General features: G+C 38.6%; 1 protein-coding gene across 3 annotated transcripts in view; it reads right to left on the reverse strand.

The window, feature by feature from the left end:
* dpr14 (defective proboscis extension response 14) overlaps window positions 1-26,613 on the reverse strand; it is a 130,050-nt gene that overhangs the window by 30,918 nt on the left and 72,519 nt on the right. For all 3 annotated transcript variants that reach the window (XM_066746680.1, XM_066746679.1, XM_066746681.1), the window contains exon 6: window positions 8,604-8,781. In XM_066746680.1, the coding sequence (XP_066602777.1) occupies window positions 8,604-8,781 (178 nt within the window). The remainder of the gene's footprint in view (window positions 1-8,603; window positions 8,782-26,613) is intronic.

Consider the following 26,613-nt stretch of genomic DNA (forward strand, 5'->3'; position numbering starts at 1 on the left):
TAAGCCTCCCCAAATATTCATTAAAGAAATACGTGTTTTGCTGGGAAATTATGCTCATACGCTCCGTCATTCCCAACGTGTGTCCCCTCATGGCATAGTAATGACACCATTTACGTTACCATTTAAAGAGTCATTTGTGAAACACCAGTGTTTCCCCCAGACCGAATCCCATTTATTCAACATTTTCAATTGATCATTTGGGTTCTCGATAGTATGGACGAGTAACTGAAATACTAATAAGAGAGAAGTATATCAATATTTTATCAAAATCAAGCCCTAAACAATTAAAAAATTTAATATCAACGAACAGCGATTATTCGATCGGCAGATTTCTTTAATTATAACATTGTTTGTTATTTTAATCAATTTTACATCACTCACGTTTAATTTTCAGCATGAAAATCAATACTACAGATGAATTTTGGTCGGCCTATGTTGAAGGGTTTTTAAAGATAAGTCACTGTATAAACCGATGTGCAGATGGGTTTTCCAGTCAACCGTTGAATAATAAATATTACGTGAAGTGTACAGTGCTTACATCATAAGGTCAAGTTCGTCAGCTTTGCTAACGGTTGATAAGTAGCAGGAGGGACCGGAAGATGGTACGGGCACCCTCGCCGAGCACTCGAGAGAGCCCCACAAGTACCAGACGAGTGCCACGAACGAGAGCAAGAAGCGAAAACTAATTAACGCCATAAATCTCTCGCCTCTTACCACGGCCATAGTTATATGACTGCGAAATTCAAGCTGGACTTGTTACGCGCTTAATCGATACAGACTTTCATGGCCTTTGCGGCTGGAACCCTGTATTACGACAGTTCTTCATAAAATGTCTCTCTGACATTCCAATCAGGCTAAAATAATCCAATTATAATCAAACAAAGGCTTTTAATCAATTTCGTGTCATTATTCGATAATGCTGAAGCAATTTCAACAATATATTCTACAATAATTAAAAATATCAAAAGTTCACAGTAATTTTTCCAATCGAAGCAATGTTCCACTACAAGGTGTTAAGACAGAGCTTACTTTCGGAGAAACAAAAATATTCAAAGCTGACCTCTCCTTGTGCCAAAAAAAGACAACAATCGCCCGATGTATGTTAAACGAAACAGCAGAGACCTGAAAAATATGGAAATATTTCTTGTATATCCGACACTACAAGGCAAAAACGGAACCGGTCATGTAAAAGATAATAGCCAATAAGAAAAAAATAACTATCTAAAAATAAGTTTGAAGGAGATTTAGGAAAATTTAATAAATTTGTATAAAGATGTACATTTTTCACATAATAGAGGCTAGTCAGGTATGTTATTTTCTGTTCGAAAGGAAAAGATAAAAATAAATCCATAAATGTCGATTTTTATACTGTAGATAGGAATACAGATTTTTTAAAATTTATTTCAATCAAAGCTTACAGTTACGTTTAATTTTAATCGAGTGCTGTGATTTATGATGGTTTCACGTGTAAAATGAATTCGTGGATACTGCAAGATAAACTAGTTGTACCTTTTTCTTCCTACAAGCGACATCTGGCTTCCGCAAATATATGCGCATAACTATATTGTCACAGCAAGCATAGGCCCGAATTCGATGTTGGCGAAAACGTGGCTTGTATTTGCATTTTCAAAGAGTCACGCTGCAGCGGAGGTAAAATCTTTTCATGGTTTGCACAAAATCAAGTTCGTATCGTTCTATTTTTTTCGTTATACTCGGCTAATCTACTTACGAAAATAAAAACAGTATTAGCGCGCTGCCTTGAAAACGATCCGCGTCACGTTTGAATTGTTAAAATTTTTCATTACTAGGGAAATTTGATTGAAAAAACCTGGTTGGTAAAATACCAGCGAAACCCAGTTTAGTTTTCACATTGTTTTCACACGGCAAGGAAGAAGCGAAGCGCGAGCTATACGTACGATGTGCGAATAAGAAAGGGAAACTAATTAGTGCAAGGTACGCTGTGTCCAAAAAGGTGTTTCCACGACTAATCGAACGAAAACCAGCTCGGAGTGGCTGCTGGTTAAAGGAAGATGTGTTGCTCTGGTAAAAACTAGCAGAACTTGGCGTTTCACGGGCGGAGCGTACTCGGGCTAAAAAGCAGCTTTGGTCTTTCTCTGTGGCCAAGCAAATCAGGCAGTGCCGCGCCAAAGCGACACCGTTCTCGCGATTTGGAACTCGGTAAAAGAGAAACGTGGTGCAAAAGGACGCGTCAAGTAAAAAAGGAGAGTCACGTTCCATGAGTTGAAATGGAAAAGAGATGCACAGCGTCGAAGAAGAGTGGAAACTGGATAGATCGCAGAGGGAAGTGGGAGAATCGTAGGAGTTATGCGAGAGTGGCAAAGAGAGGGGTGAAAGAAGGAAAGTGGACTGAATGAAGGAGGAAAAAGTGAGAAAAGAAGCCGATAGGAGAGAAGCAGAGGAGAGCGTTGCAGGGGCAGTCGAGGACCGTGGCGGAGTTTGCGTAAGGGGGTTTAGGTAAATTGAAAATGGAATTAAATTCCCCGCTGCCGCTCGAGAAGATACACACGGTATGTCGACGTAGCGGCAAAGGAAAGATGTACTCTCTCGCGTCGAGACTGTCCTCATTGTTGTTGTTGCTTGGTTTACCTGGCTACCCATTCTTTTCCAAGCTCGCCCCGAACGCACACTTAGCGTTACTCTTCACCGCGATGATGGAGTAGAAATATAAATGAACACGTAAGAAAATTTCAATATACACTGTATAGGAAAATTTCTACAACGAGCAAAGAACTTTCTGGGAAGCTATGCGTATTAACAATTCAACGATTCACAGAAGTTCGTGGATATCCGCAATAGCGCTCAATTTGAGTTAGCAACTCTGCGAAATCGCTGGCAAATTTGCGCTTGTTCTAGTGAATGACAATGTTATGTAGAAATCAATGCTATTTTCGACATTTCCTCAACGTTCGAAATAAGAATATCATGGTACTACGCAGTACGCCTGGCTAGCTTCTTTGACTGAAAACTATTACTGACGTTACGAATTGTACATATACAAATGTATATACACCAGCCTCTAGATACTGTGCCAAGTGGTGGGCTCGTAAAATAAAAACAAACGACAGTACGAATCCGGGTAGTAAGTTGTTTTCGCAAACCCATAGTCAGCCCACCATTCTGCCAAAATAATAGCTTAAACATAACAGAATTTATGTTATGCTGTCCTGGAATAGCTAGTTACGTAACACGTCTGATTGTAAATAGCACTCAAGACACAAAGAGGCCTAAATTATATTTCTGAAAAATGTAGTAGTGATTAAATTAATTATACAGAAAAACTACACAATTTAGAAATTATGTAATAATTTTTAATTTAATTTTATACAATCTCCATTTATTCGGAATATAAGTTACATAAAATATGCTTTAACGAGGCATGAAGGGGCTTCGAGTCTTCGAGCATCATCAAATTCATATTCTATAAAGTATGTAATTATAGTATGTATATGTTCCATACTCTTCCTCAACAATAAAGCTATAGGGTTTGTCTATCTACAATACCCTCCTGAGTAAATAGCTTAGAAATACGTTGGGCGCTTGAAGCATTAATTAATAAAATGCTATATCATCCTAATAATTAAAAATGTAGGGTGGGAGATTTTGATATAGTGAAATAATCAAGTAAAGCATGGAGTCCTTTATTTGAGTGTATTCATATATCGTCGAGAAAGGAGAATATACTGTATAGCCGTTGTTTTATCGATTTGCTAGATCATTTTCGCCCTTTCTCTCTAACGTGACTCCATTATACTCGCTGCCACGATCCAGTAATGAGAATCTACACGACGTCCCAGTACTATCCGACGGTTAACCGTAAAAATGCAAAGCACTCACATAAAAATTTCAATAATCGCCCAACCAAACGAGTAGTACCTCTAGCTGAGTTGGACTTATCACTTTCACAGCTAAGTTTATCCTTTTACTTAACACACTTTAACTTTCGACATATAAGAAGTCCTTAAATGCTCTATCCCCTCCCCCTATCTGTCTCCCTCACTCTCTTGTAGATAGAACGACAAGAAGAAAACACTTTGAGCGAGTTTATTATGAGTATTAAGCTCGGTTTATCAAGCAAAGTATATTTTCGTGCTATTAAAGATATATGAAAAAGGAATAAAATTAAATGCAGGATAAGATTAACCGATAAGAATATGCTAAACTAAAGTAGGTAGCAAAACAGGGAAAAGCGTTTATTACAGTTTGCTTCGTTGTCAGACATTATTACGACAAATAAAAAGCTCAATAAGTCTGTCTCCATAAGTTTTATGTCGAACATACATTTGCATTTTTCTCGAGTAAGCCGAACGTTAATTGGGAAAAAAGTTACAAAATTTAAATGAGCGGTACAAGTATGCGAATGTTGAACGCAATTGAATTATATTTTATAAATTTTGTTAGTTGGAAGCACCGTCTATTATTAATTTGAACAAGCTCATTCAAATAAATGTTCGAAATGCTGTAATTAAAAAAGTTTTTCCTGCGAAATGGGCGTTATAATTTTTCCTCTTTTTTAACAAAAAACAGATAAGTAATATAAACTCAAACGCACTCGAACGTTGTATTTTAAACAATTGAAATAAAACAAGTAAACTTGTAAATATTGTATAGGTATAAATGAAAACTAATAGAGTGCCTACGCAAAAATAATTGTACAAAAAAGGAGTAGTGCGTAAAGTAGGCTTATCGGAGTACTGTAAAAATTTAGTATAATAGAAATAACAGTAGCAGTTATTTTTTGCGATAGAAATTGGTAGAAGTTTAATATCGTTTAACTTTGCGGGATTGCAGTTAATGAGGAGCGTGAGTCGAGACAATGAGTTTACCGTGTCTAGACAAATTCGCACGAGCTGCACGAAGGGAGCCGAATGAAGCCAGCATGAACTACTTACAGTTCTGATTGATCTTTCGCAAAGCACTGCAAGACATCAGAGAGCTGAATAAACACGGTCGACGCAACGGACCTTTCATGATCGGAGCGCAGACAGTGTCCTCTTTGGTTTGCTTCGACTTTCGTAGTCGATGTTATAGTTAGCAGCTGCAGGCTGCCTGATTACGTTAACTCTGCCATCTCTCAGGGACGACGTACATGCTCGATGCTGGGGGCATGCACTCACGGAGTTGACCAACTTGCCAGGAGTGCCAAGGTGAGCGGTAATAGACAGCAGGCTTGAAACCCTCGCTCGAGAAAGCAACGGGACAAGCCAGAGTACCGCGAGGTTTAATACGCAAGACGCGCTTAGTCTATAATAATGTTACCTGGCTAACTAACTTGGTCAATTTACAACTTCGTGCTTTGAATATATTCCTCGTCAACCGCAATATCATCGCCAACTATTTTCAACCCTTCTTTCATATGCTTTCCTTGACATTACACCGTGACATGATCCTCTCCCCATCATTCAAGAAAACAACCAGCTATTTAGATAAACGGTGTAACCTCGTAAATAATTTTTTACTATTTTTTTAACTTAACTGTTGCTAAGCTTGTTCATTTTTCATAATTATGTCGCGAGTAAAATCTTCATGCAAACCAGAAAATTATGCTAATTCCAGGTCCGATCTTTACAAGCGTTACAATCTGAATGGATCACAATAACATTATATTATTGAATAGGGAATAATTATAGGTTTGCGTTGATTGATATTTATGTAAGCTTAATATTTGACAAAATGAGGGATGCTTTTTACAATTCACAGTAAGCTGAAACTTGTATACATTATTATTAAAGCTATTCTCCAGAATGACATTTCAATCATTGTAAAAATGGCGAACAGTACCTGATTACACAGATAACGAGCGTTTCGTGTTCAAGTAGGCAATGATTCGGTAGTCAAGTAATTTAAGGGTGGAATCTGATCTCAATGACTCTCCTTTTTTAAAATTTGTTTCGATGAGATGGAAAATGATATTAAATATCAAAAAGAACTATATAATAAACTTGAATATTTAATGTATTTTTAAACTTATTTTATAACATATTCAAAATAATAGCTCAACTGCTCAATTTACATTTGCGTTGTGCAATACTCAGAGTTTTTTAATAGACTAAAATCTAAATTTAATATATCCTTTTTTAATATAAGTTCTAGAGCGGCGCGTTTTACATAAACCTTAAAAATTTATGAAAATTTTAAACAAACTCTGCATAAATTCTGTTTCATTTCAATGGACCATCGTTTTACCTCAAATGCATTACTTACAACTTTTCACAAATCTTGAAATATTAAAAAAGCTGGCTATTATTTAATTTTAAGAGGAAATAAAGGTTCAATTTTATTATTGTAAAATATCCATCTAAGTGATTAGAAGAATACTACTTTATTTCCTTATAAGATTTTAAAGCCGCTTTTATAAATTACATCAAACTATAGTAAAAAATATAAATGTTACTAATATTTTTTTTGCACATATTCTAAACAATCTTCTTTATGATTTTCCAATATATTAGGATTCTCAAATTATGATATTCATTTGTTTTTAAATTAATAGCATCAATACTTTAATTCTTGAAAATTTGCAAGAAATTATTTCACCTTGAGGGATCATTTTAAGTCCGCTGTAAGTATTCCATCAACGGTGAAATCCTCTATAATAGAATTATGTAGTCAGATTAAATTAATAATGAATCTAATTATCTGGAACACGCGAATATGTGGATTTTTATTCCTTCAACTCCATAATTTTCATAAATTTCTCATTATCGAATATTCAGATAATGGTGCATCGAAATTGATGGACAATAAGATTGTATTATGAATCGTTAATATTTACAAACAGAGTTTAAGTACTTCAGGTAAATTGTATGAATAGCATCAGCAACGTTAAGGACATTATTAACATATAAGCAATATCAGTTACATCAACATTATTCGATGTTTGTTGCGTATCTAAGCTTATCGCAATATCAACAAGCTGTAAACAGATATATAGTGTGAATATTGTTATGCAATCATAGTAAAATATGTACATCATTTAAGTAGATATAAGCAAACGTATCAAGGCGAATAGCATGAAACAAACGAATGTACCACTAAAATATTCTCATCAATTATACTGAATTAATTACTAATTTCAAATGTAAAGCCTTATGGATAATAAATAGGGTCAGCCAGTTCAAAGAAGCCTAGAGAGAGATATCTATATGTATATAGAAGAAGTGGGCAGGTGGTAATAAATAAATTACGAAGGACAGCCCGAGCTAACCAAGAGAAGATATATCAGCAAACGTGGGTAAATGGCTAAAGTACGCTTGGGCCAACATTGGAGGAGTCCTGTGAGACGAAAACAATGTGTGCGCAATAACAATAAAGGAGAGACGAGGAAAGCGTCAAGTTAATTCGTCTAGCTTGATTCACCTACAGAATATAAGTTATAATTGCTTCTTCGTTTCGATTTATCAATAAGCTGCCGTAAACAAGACTGAGTTCTCGTAACCGGAAGTGACATTTTAGAACTAATTCTCGTGCAGAAAGCAGAACCAGTAGTCAAGTTTAACGAGAAATCGTTCTTTCTTGTAACGAATGAACCACCGATGAATTCGTAAATTGCAGTAGTCAGCGCTTTAAAGGCAATTGATTTTCTTCGCTACTCATGCAGAATATTATTTCACGAGTGAAACGGTGTTAACGAAACAGCAAGAAGGCTCGAACGGTTGCTGGTAATTCCAAGCTTTGCTCCATTCGTATAACTCATTATACGCGTAAAACGAATGAACGAAGAGTTTAAACGACAATGGAAATCGTTTTGGGTGCGATTCGCGAGATTCAAGGGAACGAAAGATCGGCCGACCGTTTGAAATCGAGCGTCCATCGAGTACTCGACATCTGAAATTCATGAATATGGTTATAAACCCATAACCAATCTGATCACAGACACATGCGCGAGAAAGTGCACACGTACAGAGGTGGAAGAACATCGATGCCAAGGGCCCGAGCTGTCGGAGAACTTTAATCAAAACCTTTCAAAATTCAGCGAGCTCTCCATTCTTTATCGAAGCAATTAGAATTCCCATGCAGCCTGCATAAACTATCTCCGGTGCACCAACGAGCAACGAAATTGCTCGGCTTGCCGCAACCCATTACCTGCCCATATCTGGCCGTGTTCGGTTAGAATTCGTAGCCAAATCGAGACTAATCGAAATTCGCTCCGCTCTTGCGGTCAACCCTCGTGTATGCTAGCTAAGCTAAAGAAATTTACGTCTCTCTCTCTCTCTCTCTCTCAAACCCCCCCCCCCCCACTCTTTCTAAGTTAATATATATAAAACTAAATCAAACCTATTATCAAACAAATTGGTCGATTGATATAAAAAAAAAGAAACTAAATTATTATCTTCGGTCTTTCATAGAAGCGGTAAAAATTCTGATTAAAACAACATCTCCTTACGACTAATGCCAAGTTCATTAATATTATTATTATGTTATTGATCGTGCGAGAAAGTTTGGATTATCTATTAGCTGTCAATTAGTGAGAGTTCTAATTATTATACTGCCAAAGTTAGGAGATAAAAGGTATATAACTACTTCAGTAAAATAGAATGAGAACGTGATTGCGCATAAACGTGACAGTATTAAAGAATAATCACCTGATTCCTCCTCGAGTGGTATCGTAATTTAGTGTGCGGAAACCATGGCGCCATATCACATTGCCACTTGGCCGGGGCACACGGCTCACCACGCATTTTAACTCTATCGTGCTTCCTGCCTTGTAGAACTTATCGCCCGCTGTTGCTCCATGCTCATCCACTATTTCCACCTTCGGCACTGTAACCAAAATAATACTGTTTGATTATTATAATCTTACCTCTTATACATAAAATAATATATCTCCTATTTCCAAAAAGAATAATACTATATAACCTCTATAATGTATGCTTGCCATCCTGTCCTCCTTTTCCCGGATTATATCCTTTTTCAAGCAAATTCTAATGAAATTTAATAGGCGTATTTATAATTTTATTAAATATCTAATAAATTCTATTGTTTCTAATGTATTGATTTTAATATAATGTATTAGCCTTTATTTTAATATACCTAATGTGTCTGGAGTTATAAATGGCAACCCTACCTCCATATGAAATCTATACTTTGCAAAGTAAATATTTTAGAGATTTGAAAATACGGTCTTTTATGCCATTCATGGAGGATCGATAAAATCAAACAATAAACCAAAATTCACGTAGCTCTTTTTATAATGCTATATCGACAGGAGATGAAACGTTATCGGTTTATACTTTTATACACAATTTTGAATAAAAACACACCGATGCGAATAGCGCTTATTTCCTGTCATTTATATGCAATAGCTTTGTTTGTAAATATCTTATGATTAATTGCATATATTAAGTTTAATGACGACTTAATTATGATAAGATATGGCTTTAATAGATAGCTTCATTTCTTATACGTGCTTGCTGTTTAACATTTAGCGCTTCGGGGAAAAGATAAATCAAGGCAAAAGCAGAAATTATATGTACTTATCTATGCTGAGGAAACGTGTGCTTTAGCCTAGCTCTATAGTCATACGTAGTTCATTAACTGTCACCTAAATGCGAGAGAAAAAACTTTGGCCTCTGTCCACTGACAAAATATTTGCACACGAGCTTAAAGCTACTTCTCTAAAGCATGAATTAAAGTTACCCAGTTTGTGAATATTACGAACCGTCTAAAATTTCTTGCTGAATTAGCCACAAGATTCTCCTCCTATTCTAATTTCCCCCTGTTACTTCCTACATATCTCTTTCTTCATAATTCACCTCAACACTTGTATATAATTCAAGTGGAATTTATTTCTTGCTTTGAATAAATGGTTAAAATAATAGCTACGCGCCCGAGGAAAAATCATAATTTCATTAAAGAATCATGAATATTGATTTACGAGAAGGGAATAAATTGGGAGGTACTCTGCGAGATACATGTAAAGTCGCGTTAATAAATTCAAAGTAGTTCGAGTCGAAGATAAAAAAGGTCTTAATGAAATTACATTATAAGAAAATTTTGTTAATCGATTGGATCAGCCTAGTAACACGAGAGAGGTAGAGAGGGAAGATCGTAGTTGACTTGCGGAGCAGCGGCAGATCGACAGTAAAAAAAATGGCTCGTCTAGAAAGGAGGCACGAGAAAAATCTTAGCCTCCTTCTGTTTTACTCCATCTCCTTCTTCGTTCGCTCCACGATGAGTCTACGTATACTATCATAGTATTCGAAGGCTCGTACGCCGTTTGTTTTTTATTTGGCCCTCGTAAAATACGGCCGACTACGAGAATAAGATACGAGTGAGCTAAAAGGTGCAGGGGTTGAACCAGCCCTGAAGTGTCCATACTGAGTGAGGAGCGACGCCTGAACTCGATGATGCTGGATGAAAGCTCGATGGTGGAGAAGTAGCTTTCAGTTGGTTGGAAACAGATAAATGTCTTACTCCGCACCATCAACTTCTCCCTACTCAAGTAAATCAGTCCAAAATCTCTCCTCAAACCTTTCAAAACTCCTGAAAAATGCCACAGTTCGAAATCTCACATTTCTTTGGGCATCAAAATTAATAGTGACGAAAGAGGCAGCTTTTGCATACACAAAATCATAATTACATTATTAAATCGAACCAGCGAAATGAGCTAATTAATATCTTAATCGCATTATTCTCTCTATAAACATAAAAAACCATTTCGTAACCGGGTAACGTTACTGTTACATAATTTAATCCAAATGCAAAAAAGCTTATTTATCATACGAGAGTCGTGTAAAATACATGGGGAATTGCTCAATTTCATTGTTGTTAATGCGGGATAAATGAAGATTCGTTAAAAGCTAATTAAGTTTCGATGTTAAAAATTTATCAATCGAATGCAGGCTAAATGGATTTTTAAAGAGAAAGTTAAATGGCTCCCTTACAGAGCAATTACACAATTTGCTCGATCGATGTAATTACTCGTGAGGGAATGGTATGAGGGAAGAGAGAGCTGTAAGTGGTAATAGGTGGAGCTAGTGGGGCATCTATGGGGCTATAGAGTTTCTTTGCAGGAGCGAAAACGATGAGGGGGACATTCTCACGCATCGAGTCGTAATCGAGTTCGATCAGACCGAGCCAAACGGAGTAATATATAACTCAGCCGCTCTACGGCGGTTTAAACAAATACGTGCCATTTGCCATGGCGGCAGGCCACTAGACCAGCTGCGCTTGTAATCCTAGCCTCTATTTGTCGTCTCTGCGAAGCAAATTATCGTACGGTCTACAAGGATTTGTGCAGTTCGCTTTCCGATTCGGCGATATATACCAATACGTCGCACCTTATTGCCGGCGAGTACTCGATAACCGGAAATGGGAAAAACCGGAGCAAGCACTTCCGCAATCTGGCATGACAAATTTATTTTAACTGCCAAGCACCATTACGAATAACAGTAACAGGTTAATAGGGTCCCTAAAGTATTCGTGTCATCGATAAGACTGATATACTATGCCAATTTCCAAAAATCAAAAATAATCTATTTGATACTGCGAATTGTCTTTAATTTAACCTCCAGTGACTGCTCGAATTAATTTAATCCGTTAATATAGTCTCACCGCGAAACAATTAATGCGTGAGATCCTAACTGCGCACAGGCATTGTTTACGTTTAACCGAACCACGAAACTACTATTAAACGTAATTGAATAAATTCTACCAGGATAAACCTGTAATTCCCAACACGGCAGCGAGACGATATAAACACTAGCTATATAGTTGATAAATAAAATTTGTTACTACGCTGTAACATCGATAGTTAATTACTTGTCAAAGCTACTATCACAATTTTCGAAATAATAATAAAATAGAGAGCGTGAGAGGGAGGGAGCAAACAAGGAGAGTAAACAGTAAATTCACTGTAAAGTTACGCGACCGCCTTTGTTCACATTATAATAATGAAACCTGATAACGAAATTTATGTAAAATTAGTATTTTGTTGTTGATAAAGGCTGGAAACTGAAATGCTTCGTGAAAACTTAGCAAGTTCAAAGGAGATTCTTTGGTACGTGGTAAAAAATCTCTATATAGCTTTACGAGTTTCTTTTGAGCGACAGAAAGATTGGACTGAAAAATTCGATGTTACGCAGCGACTATAGTTCGCTCGATTAAGAGGAGTATTGAAAAGGGTGAATTAAGAGGGAATTGGATGAGGGGAGAGGGAGGGGGGAGGGGGTAGGAGTAGCGGAAGAGGAGGAGGAAACGATAGTGATGGAAGAAAACAAGGGAAAACTCGCAATGCGGGGCAATGGAAAACAATCGCGAACGGGGGCACTGATGCCAGTTAATCAAAGCTTGCAGCGAGGAACAATGGAGGGTGACGGGAAAATTTTAAAACGCCCATCTGAAAAAAAGCCCATTTGCACCTAAATGAAGACTGGAGTCCGGCATGTGTATACGCGTTCGCGACCACGCCCGTCCATGCACGCGCGTTGCTCGAGTTAACCATCTTCCATTGTGTTATACACCGACTATTCTATCACCCCAAGTCTCCTTCCCATATAGGTACCCATCTCTTCAGCTATTCAGCCGGTTTACCTTCCGCCGAGGATCTCGTAACGCTCGCCATTAATTGAGACACAGATGAGCTGTTGGAACAAGCCGAGGAAACAGACCGAGACGAAAGGTCATAATAATTTTTCAAAGAAATTTGGATCTAACTGCAGGAATACATGCCACACACGAATTTTCTTTATCACTGGATCCCTTTGTTCGAGCTTTCACTTTACGTCTTAGTTCATAGGTTTTTCCCGCATTCTCTCCACCTTCTCGCAGACCTCTGCTTTTCTCTTTAGCCCGGCACAAAGGAGATAATGCTTTTTTCATCGTACGAGTGTATTTTGTATACCCTCAATTTTATAGGGTATGTGCCAGATCTAGTGAGGAATGTCATCTGTTAAAGACGGCTTCGTGTCGGTGGCTAAGATGGTAGTCTTGATCGAAATCCGTTCGTGGATCAAGAAGAAATAAGTCGAACAGCCGTCAGGAGTCTCGCATCCGAGGTAAAAGGGGCCAAAGGGAGAAAGATTCTCTCCTTGTCGGACGATTTTCGCCTCTTCCAACATTGCCCGAATTCCAGGAAGCTTGCGAGTCACGGTTGCACAGCTCTTCGAGATCCTTTTTCGATTATTGAACTTTCAATTTGTGCCTATCCCACCCACACTCTCACCAAATACTACCAAAATTAGATATCCTGCTTAATTCCAAACAGCAGTCCAGTTTCCCTTTATTCGAGCCGAGCTTTTACTCTTCGTTACGCAATTATCATTGAACGCTCAAGATAAGCAGCGTAAAGTATAAGAGCAGAAATTTGCTTAGAATAATAATCTCCTATTACAGCATGCAAAATTACCTCGACTCAATTTCCATGATAATTCAAATAATTATGAGATTAGTGTGTGCCAAGACATTTGAAATAAAAATATTTGTAGCATAACTTTGTTCTGCGCGCGGGTGTATATAACATCATGGAGTTTTGGTAACAAGAAAGGACTAACGAGTTGAAAAGCATGAAATTGCGAATGCTCGAGAGTATATATCGAAGAAGCGAGTCTTTACAATTGCAGATTTGATCGCAAACATATATTGACAATCGCAAGTTGTAATTGCGAGAGGTGAATGTGACACTGGCGGTTTGAGAAAAGCCGCAGGGTGAGAACGATGGATAGTTAGAGAAGCAGAAAGGGAGAGATAGGAAAGCTTGCAGAGACCACCAAATCGAGAAGTCTGGAAGTTCGACGGGAAACGAGAACGTATCAGGAGTTCCTATCCAGCGTCCGGAGACCGCAGCCAACCGGCAACCAATTTCAAGTTTACGCCCCCAACTTTTCCGTATCTTACGAACATCTGTCTTTCCTGGTATTGCGCGAGGTTCTACCTGCTACTTACGTACTTACGCGAGTCGTACCACGCACTTCACAATTCACCTTAGATGTATGTGTGGCTTTTCGCGTGGCAGACACACTAATACTGCTACGAAGCAATACCTAGAGAGCTACTTTTATTTGTTAAGTTACGAGCACGGCGCGGGCCGGTTGTCAGATTTCATGCCGACTATTCCGGAACCCATTAAAACTACGTGGAAAGGGCTGTGAAGCCCGCTAATAGAAATCCACCAACGCACTTCTTTTCCCATTTTACTCGTAAATTGCTGCTCTCTAATCTCCCTGTTGTGTAACGCGTGCCGACAATTACAGCGATAAAGCTAAACAGATTTACGACTAGATCCACTCCATGCATCGGGGACTACCCTCAAGCGCGTGCACCCTTATAGATACCATAATATGTACATTATACTATATAGATTAATCCTGAGCCACTCCACGGATCTAGAACTGTTTTAAGCTTATGAAAGCCCAATTATTAAGCTGCTCGATTTCCGCGTAAATCTGTACTTCACGCTTGCAAAGTGTTGCACACACCTTTCGCAAGGTAAATTCGCTTGCGCGTGCACTTCCGCAAGTTCAGTTTATAGCGAGCGTCCAGATTGGTGAAACGCGATGCAACTTTTGCGAGCGTTCACTGGCGTGCCATGTATTTGTATGGAATACAAATGGTATCCATAAGTATCGTTTGCTTGATATACGAGTGACGCCATAAACAGCATATAGTATACTATATATTTTCCACCACAATAACAAATTTAACCGCTCCAAACTCTTTCTAGCCTTTTCTAACCCCATCGTGCAAATCTTACGACCCACCATTCTCGCAGAGAACCAGTATTCTCACCGCATTTTTACAGCTCATATAAACTACTATTTTTCCAATAGCCTCTGTTTTGCTTTTTGAAAGACCACTTGGAATCCAAAGTTATCCGCTCTTTGAAATCTTCGATCGACTCGTCGAGAATCGATATACTTTTCCAATTCTGCGTATATATGCTGTCTATATAATTGGAAAATCACCATATATGCTATTAAATATCTTATAGCATGAAATGCATCGACGGAATGCATTAGCCAACTAACTAAGCTACTTACGGCATTGGTAACCAAAGTCCATATCGAGAGATTCGATGAAAGTAACTTGATTGTGTTTAATGAGAAGATTATTGAAGTAATGGTAAGTGATGGTAGCGTTGCATGGTAGTGGCGAGATAGTTGGTGGAAATGCGCGGAGCGTGCTTGTACAATCGCGAATGCATCTAATCAAAGTAGAAAACATATCTGCATAGTGGAGACAATATCGTGAATTGACTTCTACGTTCCGGTAGGTAGCGAACGTTGAGAGCCTTTAATTAAAATATGGAGATCAGCAGGCAAAGCCGACCATTGTGGTCTCGAGTCGAGCTGTAATAATAACAGATAATATATCGTTTCCGCAAAGCCTCTGTAACCGGCTCTTCGAAACAATGAATTCAAATCCACCAGTGGTTATCGTCGAGCCAACAATCACATCTCGAATTGTGGTCCGATCTTCCCAGTCGAGTGCCGTGCACCGTTAAACCGAACCTCCCCACTCTTTATCTCTTTTATCTCATCTCTCATCGTTATTTATTTTCCGTCACTTTCACCCAACGAGGCATATATCAAATCGTTCCAGGACTGTAAAATAGTAACCCTCGACAAATGGTAGAAACATGCAAATTTAACTTTAACTGCGACTACACCTACAGCTCGCGTAGCTTTATACAATCTTTTTTCCCTCTCATTCTCTTCATCTCTCCAAGGGAAAAAGTAAATCGGAAAGATCTCTATTCCCCAAACTACAGCAGGGAAAATACTATATATAATTGAATGATATTGACAGTGAGAATACGAACAGGTTTATTCTATTCACAGTATTTTTTGCAAATCTAACCAAAGAACGGATTTTGCAATCTATCGACTGTTTTACACAAGGGAGCAAGAAATTTTCACTTTTTTAAAACGAATTACCTATTTCTAATCAGTGAGGCAAATCGTTTATTTTTATGATTCAAAGCAGAATTACGATGGATGAAAAAATATGGGATTTACAACGATAAAAGAGGGTTTATTGAATAATTTTAGGAATAAGCTAGTGATTGGAGTGAAACGTTTTAGAATATAGCTTGCAGATCGGGCACGGTAAATCGAGCAGATTTCTGTTTTTCTTTCTTTTGCAAGAGTATCGCTGTCCAGTAACCGCACGCACAGCAGCATATAATCTCATTAGTTTGTTTTGACTCGGTCTGGTTAGCTGATTGGTTCGCCAGTCATTATCTCCATTTCACGGTCCGCATAGTCCAGTGTCTGCTAGTGTCGAACGCAATAGCAGTGACGATCGATGCAGTTCGACGCAGATGCTGCTGCATGCAGTGGGTGTTTAGGTAAGCACGAGCCGCCGAATGGTCCGTTTTGTCGCGGAAACCAACCGCGTTACGCTTCGATGTAACAAACTCCATCCAAAAGCCATCACTGGTTAGCTTTGCCGCGGATCGATCACACCTGACAGGACCGGATCGTGTCACCTTGAACCAATATCCCTAAATATGCCTGCACCACTAAACCCTTTCACCGTGTAGATGCACACTTAATCGAAACTTCACCACTATACTCGATGTCGTGCAATAAAACGTGCAATTACACTGCAAATTAAACACTATCCTTTGCCTGACACAGCTGTACGGCGAAGACTGTCTAAATAAAAGGCGCCTCTAACAGCAATTCCAAAAGTTGAATGAAAGATCGTTTCGTAATAACAGTCTGATTTGAAACAAATGGATTTTCGATTCGCAAGGTTAAATTTCCTTGGAGAAGGCATTGGTAGCGAAATGTGAAAACACGAGCTAGTTAAAGAAGAGAAACGGCCAGACGGCAGTGGTAGGAATCAAGAAATAAGTAGGCAGATTGCAGCGGCCATCCGTTCGATTGTGCCCGGGTTAAGCTTTACTTAGAGCTAATATTATTCGATGAAACGGCTGGATTTCGAGCTTCAGTCGAATGTAATAACGCTTAACTGCGAGTGATGGAATCGACCCTTCTATACCTCTCCGGCCAAGAGGTCTGGTTTTATTGGTCCACTGCTTGGCGAAGGTCTTTAGCCCTCTCTGAGTTTCATTCTGAAAGCTCTGTTCAAAGGATGCGTGTACGTGTGTGACGCGAGGATAGCACCTCATCTCTACGTGTAAACTGCATTAGTGCCAGACCCGTCAGTGTTTTCTCTCTCATCCTTCTTTGCTTTCCCTCTGCCCTCTCACACTCTCTCCTCTCTCTCTCCTCTCTCTCTCTCTCTCTCTTTCCTTCTCACGAAATCTTCGAGTCCAAACCCATCTCTGTCAGCTGCCAGCAGACCTTTACTGTCCCTTTTATTACACTTTTTATACCCCCTATTACACATATTTTCTATGAAGTTTTTAGTAAATTTCTCTTTTGAGGATAATTTTTATTTTGCATCAAAGAGCTTTTGCTTTAACATATTAAATCCGAAACGATGTTAATAATATCAAGATACTCTGTACTTTTAGAGCAGCAACTTCTTTCTTTTTTCGTAAACAACAAAAGACCTCTATTTGCCAAGTATGTGTGTGTGTGTGTGTGTGTGCAAGTACTGGCTACTATCTTTTAACCAGACAGGTATAGTATTTCCTTCTCATTAATCGGCGCAGCACAAAGATGCAGAGAGTGCATGAGCTTGCACGGTAGAAATGATAACGATGAAACAGCTGTTAGTATAATATTATCGTATACATATGTGTATCACGTACAAACCAAATGCGCTTTGCATGGTTGGTCGAATAACTGGTCGATACAAGCACGGAGCGTCTGAGAGAAAAAGCTTTGCATACAAGTCCATTAATGGGAGCTTTTTTTACAATAAATTAGCTAAGCCCAGGGAAAAGCAGGTTAGTTGGCAGGATAACACGTGAGAAAGAAAAAAGAGCCGGGAGGAAGGTGGCAGTAAAACTACGTTTTATCAGACGAAGCGTATAAATATCTTTTTCAGAAGAAATCTTGGAAAGCTTTAGCAAACTCTTTCAAGTAAACCCCGTTATCTTGAAGCTCTCCGATCCACTATCTTCTCGACAAAAACCAACCTTGACTTCATCAGCCTCGAAGCTCGCCCTGGGACAAGGATAAGCAGCGTGCGTTTATCTTATTAGATTCCTATCTTCGCATGATTATTCTGCACATAAGAGGCCAAAAGACTGCTGATGGAATATTTCGCTCGTTATCATTCTCAATGTTATAAATCTTTTTTTAAGAAAGATATACCCCTGGCCAATCTTTATATTAGCACGCACCATTCTATACGAGATTATCTAATCCTGTTTTGCAAAATCGGAAGCCGAGAATTTCGCGATAATTTCTACATTATAATGACGGCAACGGTTTAATTAGCGCCTCGCTAGCTCCCTTGATGCTAAGTCAGGTGCTCCTTTCCCCGAGTTAAGACTGATTTCAACTCGTACAAAGCACGCCGTGGGAAAGACCACGGGGAATTGCGCAAAGGGGATGATCGCGACATCTGAAATTATACGCCTTCGACCCTAAGGACCCTAAAGATCCTAATGTAAATCCTACCATCTAGAAATCTGCTTATCGCCAATCTGTTTCGACCGTGATCCCAATCTCAGTCTCGTTCCGATCAAGCTTCTTCCACCATTTAGAGAACAATCCAATTGGCCACATCGAAATACTCGTTGGGCATTTTTCTGCCAAAGTATAACATTAACTTAGTCAAGTTATTAGAGAGCGAATAGAGAGCATCCTTTTATTGAAACATGAAAATTAAAGAGTACTATAGTAATATTGATATAATTGCCAGAGAGATATTTGTTATCTTAAAACTGTACAGAGACAGACACACACACACACACACACAGGTACGAGTTATATAATAATATATATTTTACTAACGCGTTTTATATCTATAAATCAAACTCCGCAATGTGTCAATTCCTTTTAAGCGATAGATTATTATTGCATATATAGCTCCTTTTATCGCATCGTATGATATGTATCTTCATTGTGCCAATACCATACAGTAATAATCGAGCCTTTTATAAATCCCTTAATTCGATGTACGATATTTTCAAACTACAATAACGGTTTAAGTAAGCCGAGCGTAGCATCGTAAAATTCTCTTGTGTAAATAACTCAGGTGGTTTGGAAGATTTATGAAATGGGCGAAAAACGGATATTGCCATATAATTCTTGCAAATAGTGTAAATGCAGGCCGCTAAGGTTTTCAGAGATCACGGCATAGCGTAAAGGGAGAAAACCTTGACAAAACTCCACGCAGAGGCCTTGTATAATTCACAATAGGAAAATGGTCGTGGCATTATCGTAGATCCTTTTAACTCGGCGTTCAATAATATAGCGAATCCTATGCATACATAGTATCGGTGAATTTGCGCTTGTAACATATGTGCATAGTGAGCTTTGGAGATAGCGAATCGCCCAGGTACTCGATAACGGTCTTCCACTTCCATAGTCCCGTTCATCGATAATCGTTATCTGGTCTAGTGAAAAAAAAGGTGGGCCGCGCGCAAGGAAGAATGTCCTGTTTCACTGATATTAACCACTGGCTAGTCGCGCCAGTTGCAACATACCGTATAGCCGACTATTGTCGAATCGTCGCTGGTATCAGCTAGCCAACAAGCACCGTCCAACGAGAAATTCAAAAATAAGGTGTATACAGGCTTTCTACACAAACTCATCAAATCGATAACGTTACGAATTCCTGCAGCGCCCTCCATTCCAATTCTAGGATGAAAAGGAATTTTAAATATTCTCTGCTGCTCGCATATAATCGAAAAATACTCGCTAATTATTTACAATACTCCAATGAATTCTTTTTTCCAGGAATTTAAAGATCAAGAGTTTGCTTTTTTTCTGCATTCTTTATGACCGGAGCGCGAATCGATATTACCTAATAATGCTGTTATTATATATATATATATATATAATAAATCAATGAGGAGTAAAGAAGCTCTGCTGACGGCGTAAAGTTGGAAATGTTTGCCTTCGAACGAAGCATGAAAGAACCTAAAATGGTGAGATGTGCCAGCGCTGCAAAAAGTTTGCTCCGCGTCAAACGCTACAATAACACAAACCACAGTAGAATATCCACTTGGTACGGGTGACGTACAATTTCGTGGAGGTCACCGCGCCAAAGTAAATCTTTCGCCACGCGAAGTGGCGTCAAGAAAAATTATTGTTTCGTTGCCGACCCACATCTGAGACAGATACTAATATGCTTTTGCTCCTTTCACGCTCTCGCCGGTCCCCCAAACTTTGGGAATCAGAAAGGAACGAATAGATTTCGGCAGAATCAACTCGAAGAATAACGCGCCACTAGGAAAAATAGCCTTTTAGAGAAAATTGACATTTGGAGCAATGAAAATATTGTCGGGAATAATAAAAATTGTCCGCCAAGAGGAGAATTATAAACGTTAATGGGAGATGTCGAGGTAGAAAGGAAAATATGGGACGATGAGAAGCTTTAATCGAGATACGCGGATGGTGAAATTGAAGAGAAAATTGCAGACGTGGCAAGAGGATTGTGGCCTGAAACAATTTAACAGTATACAATTTAACATGTACACGCAATCAGAGTCGGAGGTGTCCACAAGCACCATTCTGCGTAGCTCTCATTAAGAGAAGTGTCCTCCGGGATACCTAACGATCTTGAAATTTCACAGGGATCGATATTGTGCCTGGTGGCTTAGTCAGGATAACTGGAGAGTAGGAGTAGTCTAGGTGGGGGGTTGAGAATAAGCTACTAGAGGCTGCAAGTTTGGGGAAGGCAAGGAAGGCGAGGGAGTAGCGTCAGCACGGGCCACGGTGGACTTTAGACTTACGATAAGTGTGTAAAAGACGATACCGCAGCGACCGTTGCACTTTGTCGCATCGCGGTTTCGGCCGGAGATCCCCTTTTGAGCTTATACTACTTGGTATACTTGCCTTGGTAGATTCGCCCCGTCCTCCAGTAAACTGTATTCCTAGCCAATCCCGCCAGACTCTCCTTCTCATCTGCCTGCGTCCTCATCCTCCAACAGCCTCGAGGGTGTAAATTTAAAATTATGCGGGTAATGCAGACTTTCTGCCTCATATATATAATAGCAGCCACCTTGGAAGAATGTACGAGGCGAGAGTCTGTGCAGTGGGGGAAAGCACGATAATGGACTTTCAGTGATAAAATGGCTTTATATTGAAACGGCTTGCGTCACTGGGAAAGCTGAGGAAGCTATTACGGCGACGATTGACGAGATATAACTCTGCCGTAAGGCACCTGCATTCCTCAAGGGTGCGTGCGACGAAACCTCACCGAAACCTTTTGTCAGATTCCTCCGGAGGAGATTGAACGATAAATTTTATCGACGTTAAAAATGTCACTGCACTAAAAGTCGTCTTCTAATAATTATCAACTTTAAAGAGTACCTGGTTTCCTCGAGCCTCGCAAGCACCCAATCATTTTTACAAGCTATACATACCAAAGTCATCGCGCAAGAAACTTCGAGACACTTTTTTAAGGCCATATATAATAATTATTTAAACGTAATATTCAGTTACTCGGCTACCTAATTCTGATGTTCTTAAAAAGTACCACGGTGCTGACGATGAAAAAATAAAGCGTCCTCTCGAAAACTTTGTACAAGATAGTTTAATGAAGATGTTCGTGATATGAAAAAAATATTAGGTTGTGGGACAGACTTTTGGTTGTTTTAGGGGAATAAAAGTTATGGAAGAAAGTGGGTGGATAATCCCAAGCGACTTTTCGGAAGATTCAAAAAGTATCGTAAGTCGAGCGGGTAGCACGAAAAATACTTGTTTAAATTGAATTTTCTATTATTAACTTCTTCGGGGGAGCGAGTCGAGCAAGGGTGCCAAAGGAATAACCTAGCTAGCCCGTTAAATGCGTACGAAATTTGTTGCGGGTGGATTTCAGGTCTGACGAGAAGGAGAAGAAGCTCGAGGAGTATGGAGGGGGAATTTTCGCGACAAGTGCGAAGAGAAAAGTTGGAGGAGCTTGAAGTATACCTAACCGAAGCTATATGTCAGCTAAAGGAGGCTCGAATAGTTTCCGCGGATGGTCGTTTCTCGCGCGAAAAGGCGCAAAAGCCGTACTGGCAAAACGCATAAATAACTCTCAACGGCGCCGCCACGCGGTCGCCGTTCGCCCACTAAAACTACCGATGAGCAAAGCTAAAACTTCTTCGGTGCAGTCTAGCTTTCACGCTCGCTTATACGCGGGTCAAGCTGTAACGGTATTGGAAAAAGAATGGGGGCCCATTAACTATCGTTAACATCGAGTGGACCACGAACGGGAAGAGTACTCCGTCGACTACAGACTACAATTACAGGATTTTCAAGAAAGCAGAATCACGGCTAGAACTTATAGCCTCCATTTACAATATCCTCGTTTCTTCATTTATAAATTCCCTAAAATTTATATTATCTGCTTGCGTAAATGATTTTGTGTTTGTTCATATTTGTATCCCAGCATTATTTCATTGCACAATTATGACAGGATAGTATAAATGACTCGTTAAATGAATTAAATATTTCAAATCAGAATATATTTTGCCGCAACTAAACTGACCGAGCCTCCTTTCGCTTGAGCATTCATTTAGTTAATTGATAATTACCATTTCGCTTTAATTATACGTTGCGATGGCTTAATAAATTACATGCGTGTATGTATATTTTGTTAAAATAAGCCAGCTATGGCCGGTAAATAAAAATAATCTATCGGGCAGAGCGGTAAGTGGAACGTAAGTTTCTTTAAAATTGGAAGGAAGAGGTAAAAACTGTCAAAGGATAAAGTTATTCAGTTTAAGGGTAAATCCGGTCAAAGATACATGGATTGAAAGAAAGACGATTTGATAGGAACGAATGAGAGACGGAAGGAAACGAAAGAAATCTTCGAGAGACTCTACGGTCAAAGGCAAGTAATCTTATTTACTTGCTCTATGTATAAGGACTTTTATTCACCCATACCTTTTGCTCCCTTGAACAACTTTGCGAACTGAAAACTCTGTTGATTCTCTATAATTTAAAGGTACCAGCGTGTTTTTAGAAGAAAAAACGTTTTCACAAAAGAAAGCTTCCACGCGAAATTTTCGACGCGTCAAACTTATTAAAACTACACTTATCGCGTTATGGAAAATTCTCTCTACACTGTGTTTTGCAAATAACGAGTAAAAAGTTTCAATAACAGTGTTAACAGAAGAAATTCGATTGGTATTTCGGGAAATCGTTCTTAAACGGGTAAACATTTTTCGAATCGCCCTCAACTTCTTCTGATAACTGTTTCATTGCAACTTGAGAGACCAAAGTCCAAATCAACTCCACTGGCATCCGCATACCAAAAGAAAATCGATTCGAAGACGCTGAATAGTGACGCGTCTCATGTGTCTTATCCCAAGTCGAATCTGAATCACGTTCCGTATGAACCTGGCCACAGCCATTTTTCTTCTCTCATTTCTCAACTTAAAGATCCTTCAAAACTCTCATTTACATCGAAATCTATGCTTGCGGCTGAATATTTTCATGCTACAAATTCACCACTGTAAATTTCATGATTATAAAATAAAATGTTAACGACCTGTAGAGAAAATAACTGTAAAATATAATATTGGTAAAATTGAATCTCAGTTTTAAAAATTATTTACCAACAATTATCTCCCTTTCTCATCTATCAGCTCAATCATTAATTCCGTTCATGTTTTTACTTTTTCGCTTTAAATTAATAGCGCAAAGATATAAAATCCATTGAATATAAATCATAATTCTTGCGTTAAAACATTGTGATAAATAATGATTCGAGAAATGTAGCGAAATATAAAAATTAAATTTGAATTTGAGAATCAGAGAATACTTCTCTGAAAAGTAACTTCGGTCAACATAGTAGCAGTAGCTCGATATCCTATTAGTGATTCCGACTGTATTGAGAAGATCGAAACGGATCCCTGTAAACGCCATGTACACGCTGAATCCTGTAAAGCATTTGATCAAGGAGAAGCCGAGTGATCAAGATCCGCTTTAGATTGAACATCAATTGTTTACTCGTATTTGGTTTACTATTATACGCTCCGTAACGAAGCTGGTAATTAAAATCAATAAAAATACCTACCCCTGAAAAAGAAAGAATATTAAAGTTCAATTTATTAAAAAAGAGGAACTTTCGCTGTTTTTACACATTACCATTGTTATATCTCTTCACTTTCATAAATGGTAAAGCGTAAATGATAAAAATTCTAAAAAAAATACCACTAAAAAAAAGTATTTAAATATCTACCGATTATTACAAAAATATACAGAAAATTTTTCTGCGGTTCCTAAGTAAACACTGGAATAATATTCAATTAGTTTTTAAAATTGCTAAATGTAGCTTTCAAATAGACATATATCCACTCGAATTATTACTGTAGTCTGCAATAAAAGCTGAAACACAAGTTTGCACAACTCATTATTGTGACTTTTTAAATGCCACTAAAATTAAGTCATTTTTCGTCGGAGTGTGTAGCTGTAACACCACAACTGTGGACACACGGTAAAATTTACTTTAAAATTGTCTCCGTATACACAAATAAAATATGTAAACAAATGCAATATATCGAGCTTTGCGAGTAAAGAATCATTTAGAATGATGGAGATCACACAACAGCTCTAGCAAGATTTACGAGAGATTTCAGCCAATTTATAATGTCACGAATATCACTTGGCAAACGCATAAAAGCCAAGTATAATTTAAGTGGCAATAACGGCAGAAGAGTAGTACTAGTAATTTGTAGAAACGTAATAGTTTTAATCAAGCGGGATCATTCAACTGTAAAATGTTTGTTCATTCTCACCGTTTTGATTTATGCATTAAAAACTTGTTTCGATTGACGATCATTGTGTTTGCGTATACCATCATTCAGTATAGAGAATTTTCCCCTCGTCGCTGTCTCACTTTTTCGTGATACTGAATTGAGAAGGGAAACGGTTACTATGTGTTTTCGATACAGTGGAGTAAACGAATTATAAAGCTTTATCTACTACACCAAAACAACATTAGCAACTTTTGCGTAGGTGTATTATTTGTTTATGTCAGTAGAGGGTTCTTGTGCATAAAACTAGAGAAAAGTTCATCCATGTATTAGTTATAGTTCAAATTAAACTTAAAACGATACGTGTGTATATAATCAAATTGAAGACTATTAAGCCGGACTTATATTTTGCTAACAAAGGAGTTTACGTAACTTAAATGAGCATCCATTCAATGGGAGCAACTATACCGTTTAAAATTCTCGTACAACTTTATTTTGTTATTGCGATCTCGGCTTGGGATATTGAAATGAAAAATTCATCTGTGAATGTTATAACACACACGCATATAGATAGCTTTGAGCGTAGATGTTAACAAGTTAGTTGCTCTTGATACACGATGAATGCCTGAGCTCATTTCGTGTTGAAAACCGAATCCAGACAGGCAATGCATTAATCCCTCGGTAGGATAATAAATTTCTCGGGTAATTTCAGCAATACCGGCTGGATGGGGAAGGGCGTTACGTAAGAGAGAGCGTACTTCGGCTCTACTACGTCAGATCTGCCCTGGCATCTCAGCTTTGTACGTGAACAGACGGAATTACCAAGCCCTGAAGGCTCGTAACTCCTTCGCGTACCACGTGGCGCCAGTTTCTCCTCGCTGAATGGAAAGCTGTATGAAAAATAAGAGAAAAAACGTAACAACAGAATTACACCATAATATTATCCAGCGTTTCAAGCTCTATCGTTACATTCGTTGAACTGAAAATGCAAATTAATTGCTGTATCTACACTTCCCCCCTCGTTCCTTTTATAGCAAGACCCATTAAACGATTTATAGCAATCCCTTTTTTTGTCGTTCAATACCATTATAAAATATATCATTTTTCGCAAGCAGCTTACAGCCACTCAAAATTTTCTCATAAATCTGAGAAATAGGTCGAATCTGATACAAACGTTGGATGTATCGAAGAGGGTTCGTTAAAGAATGAAAGGTTAAAATCGCGGAGAGTTCCGCGTGTCACGTAATCAATGTTAGCTGGCCAATAAATTAAGTCCTATTAAAAGCAATTGGTGCCGACAGTTTAAGTAAGATCCGATTGGTTTCTAAGGTCTCTCTTGCAGTATGTGAGAACGGTGCAGGGATGAAAATAAAGGTTGGTAGATAGGAAGGAGGGTAGCCTGTTGAGGTTGGGTAAAGAGTAGCTGAGAGTATGAGCAAGACAGAGAGAAAGGTATAGGAGAGATGGATGCTCGATTTAACCTGAGTACGTTAGGGAAGAGCAATCGATGGCTCGCGCACATCCGTGAGATAAATCCTCGATAACCAAGGAGACACCCTCGTTCAAGCCAATAAGGGTCTCGAAAATACGTTTTGGGCTTTGCCGATTTAACGCCATCCCTTACCCCTTACCTTTATACTCCCCGGGTATTTCAGTTTCCCGCCTATTTAATGTTACTCTCCTTTGCCACCATTATCTTTCACTTCCAGACAAACGTGCGTGTGTTCTCAAATATGAGACTCGGCACACGTTATTGATGTGACGTGCTTGAACAAAAATTAACTTTTCAAGGGTTCCGATAGAGCATGCAATTTTTACTGCAATTGAGAAACGTTGTGCTTCGGGCACATATACATATATATCGCGCATCTTTATGT

The sequence above is a fragment of the Prorops nasuta genome, unplaced genomic scaffold, assembly GCF_024137725.1.
Source record: "Prorops nasuta isolate Cenicafe-Biocafe unplaced genomic scaffold, Cenicafe_Pnas_1.2 PNAS00003, whole genome shotgun sequence".
Classification (NCBI taxonomy): Eukaryota; Metazoa; Arthropoda; class Insecta; order Hymenoptera; family Bethylidae; genus Prorops; species Prorops nasuta.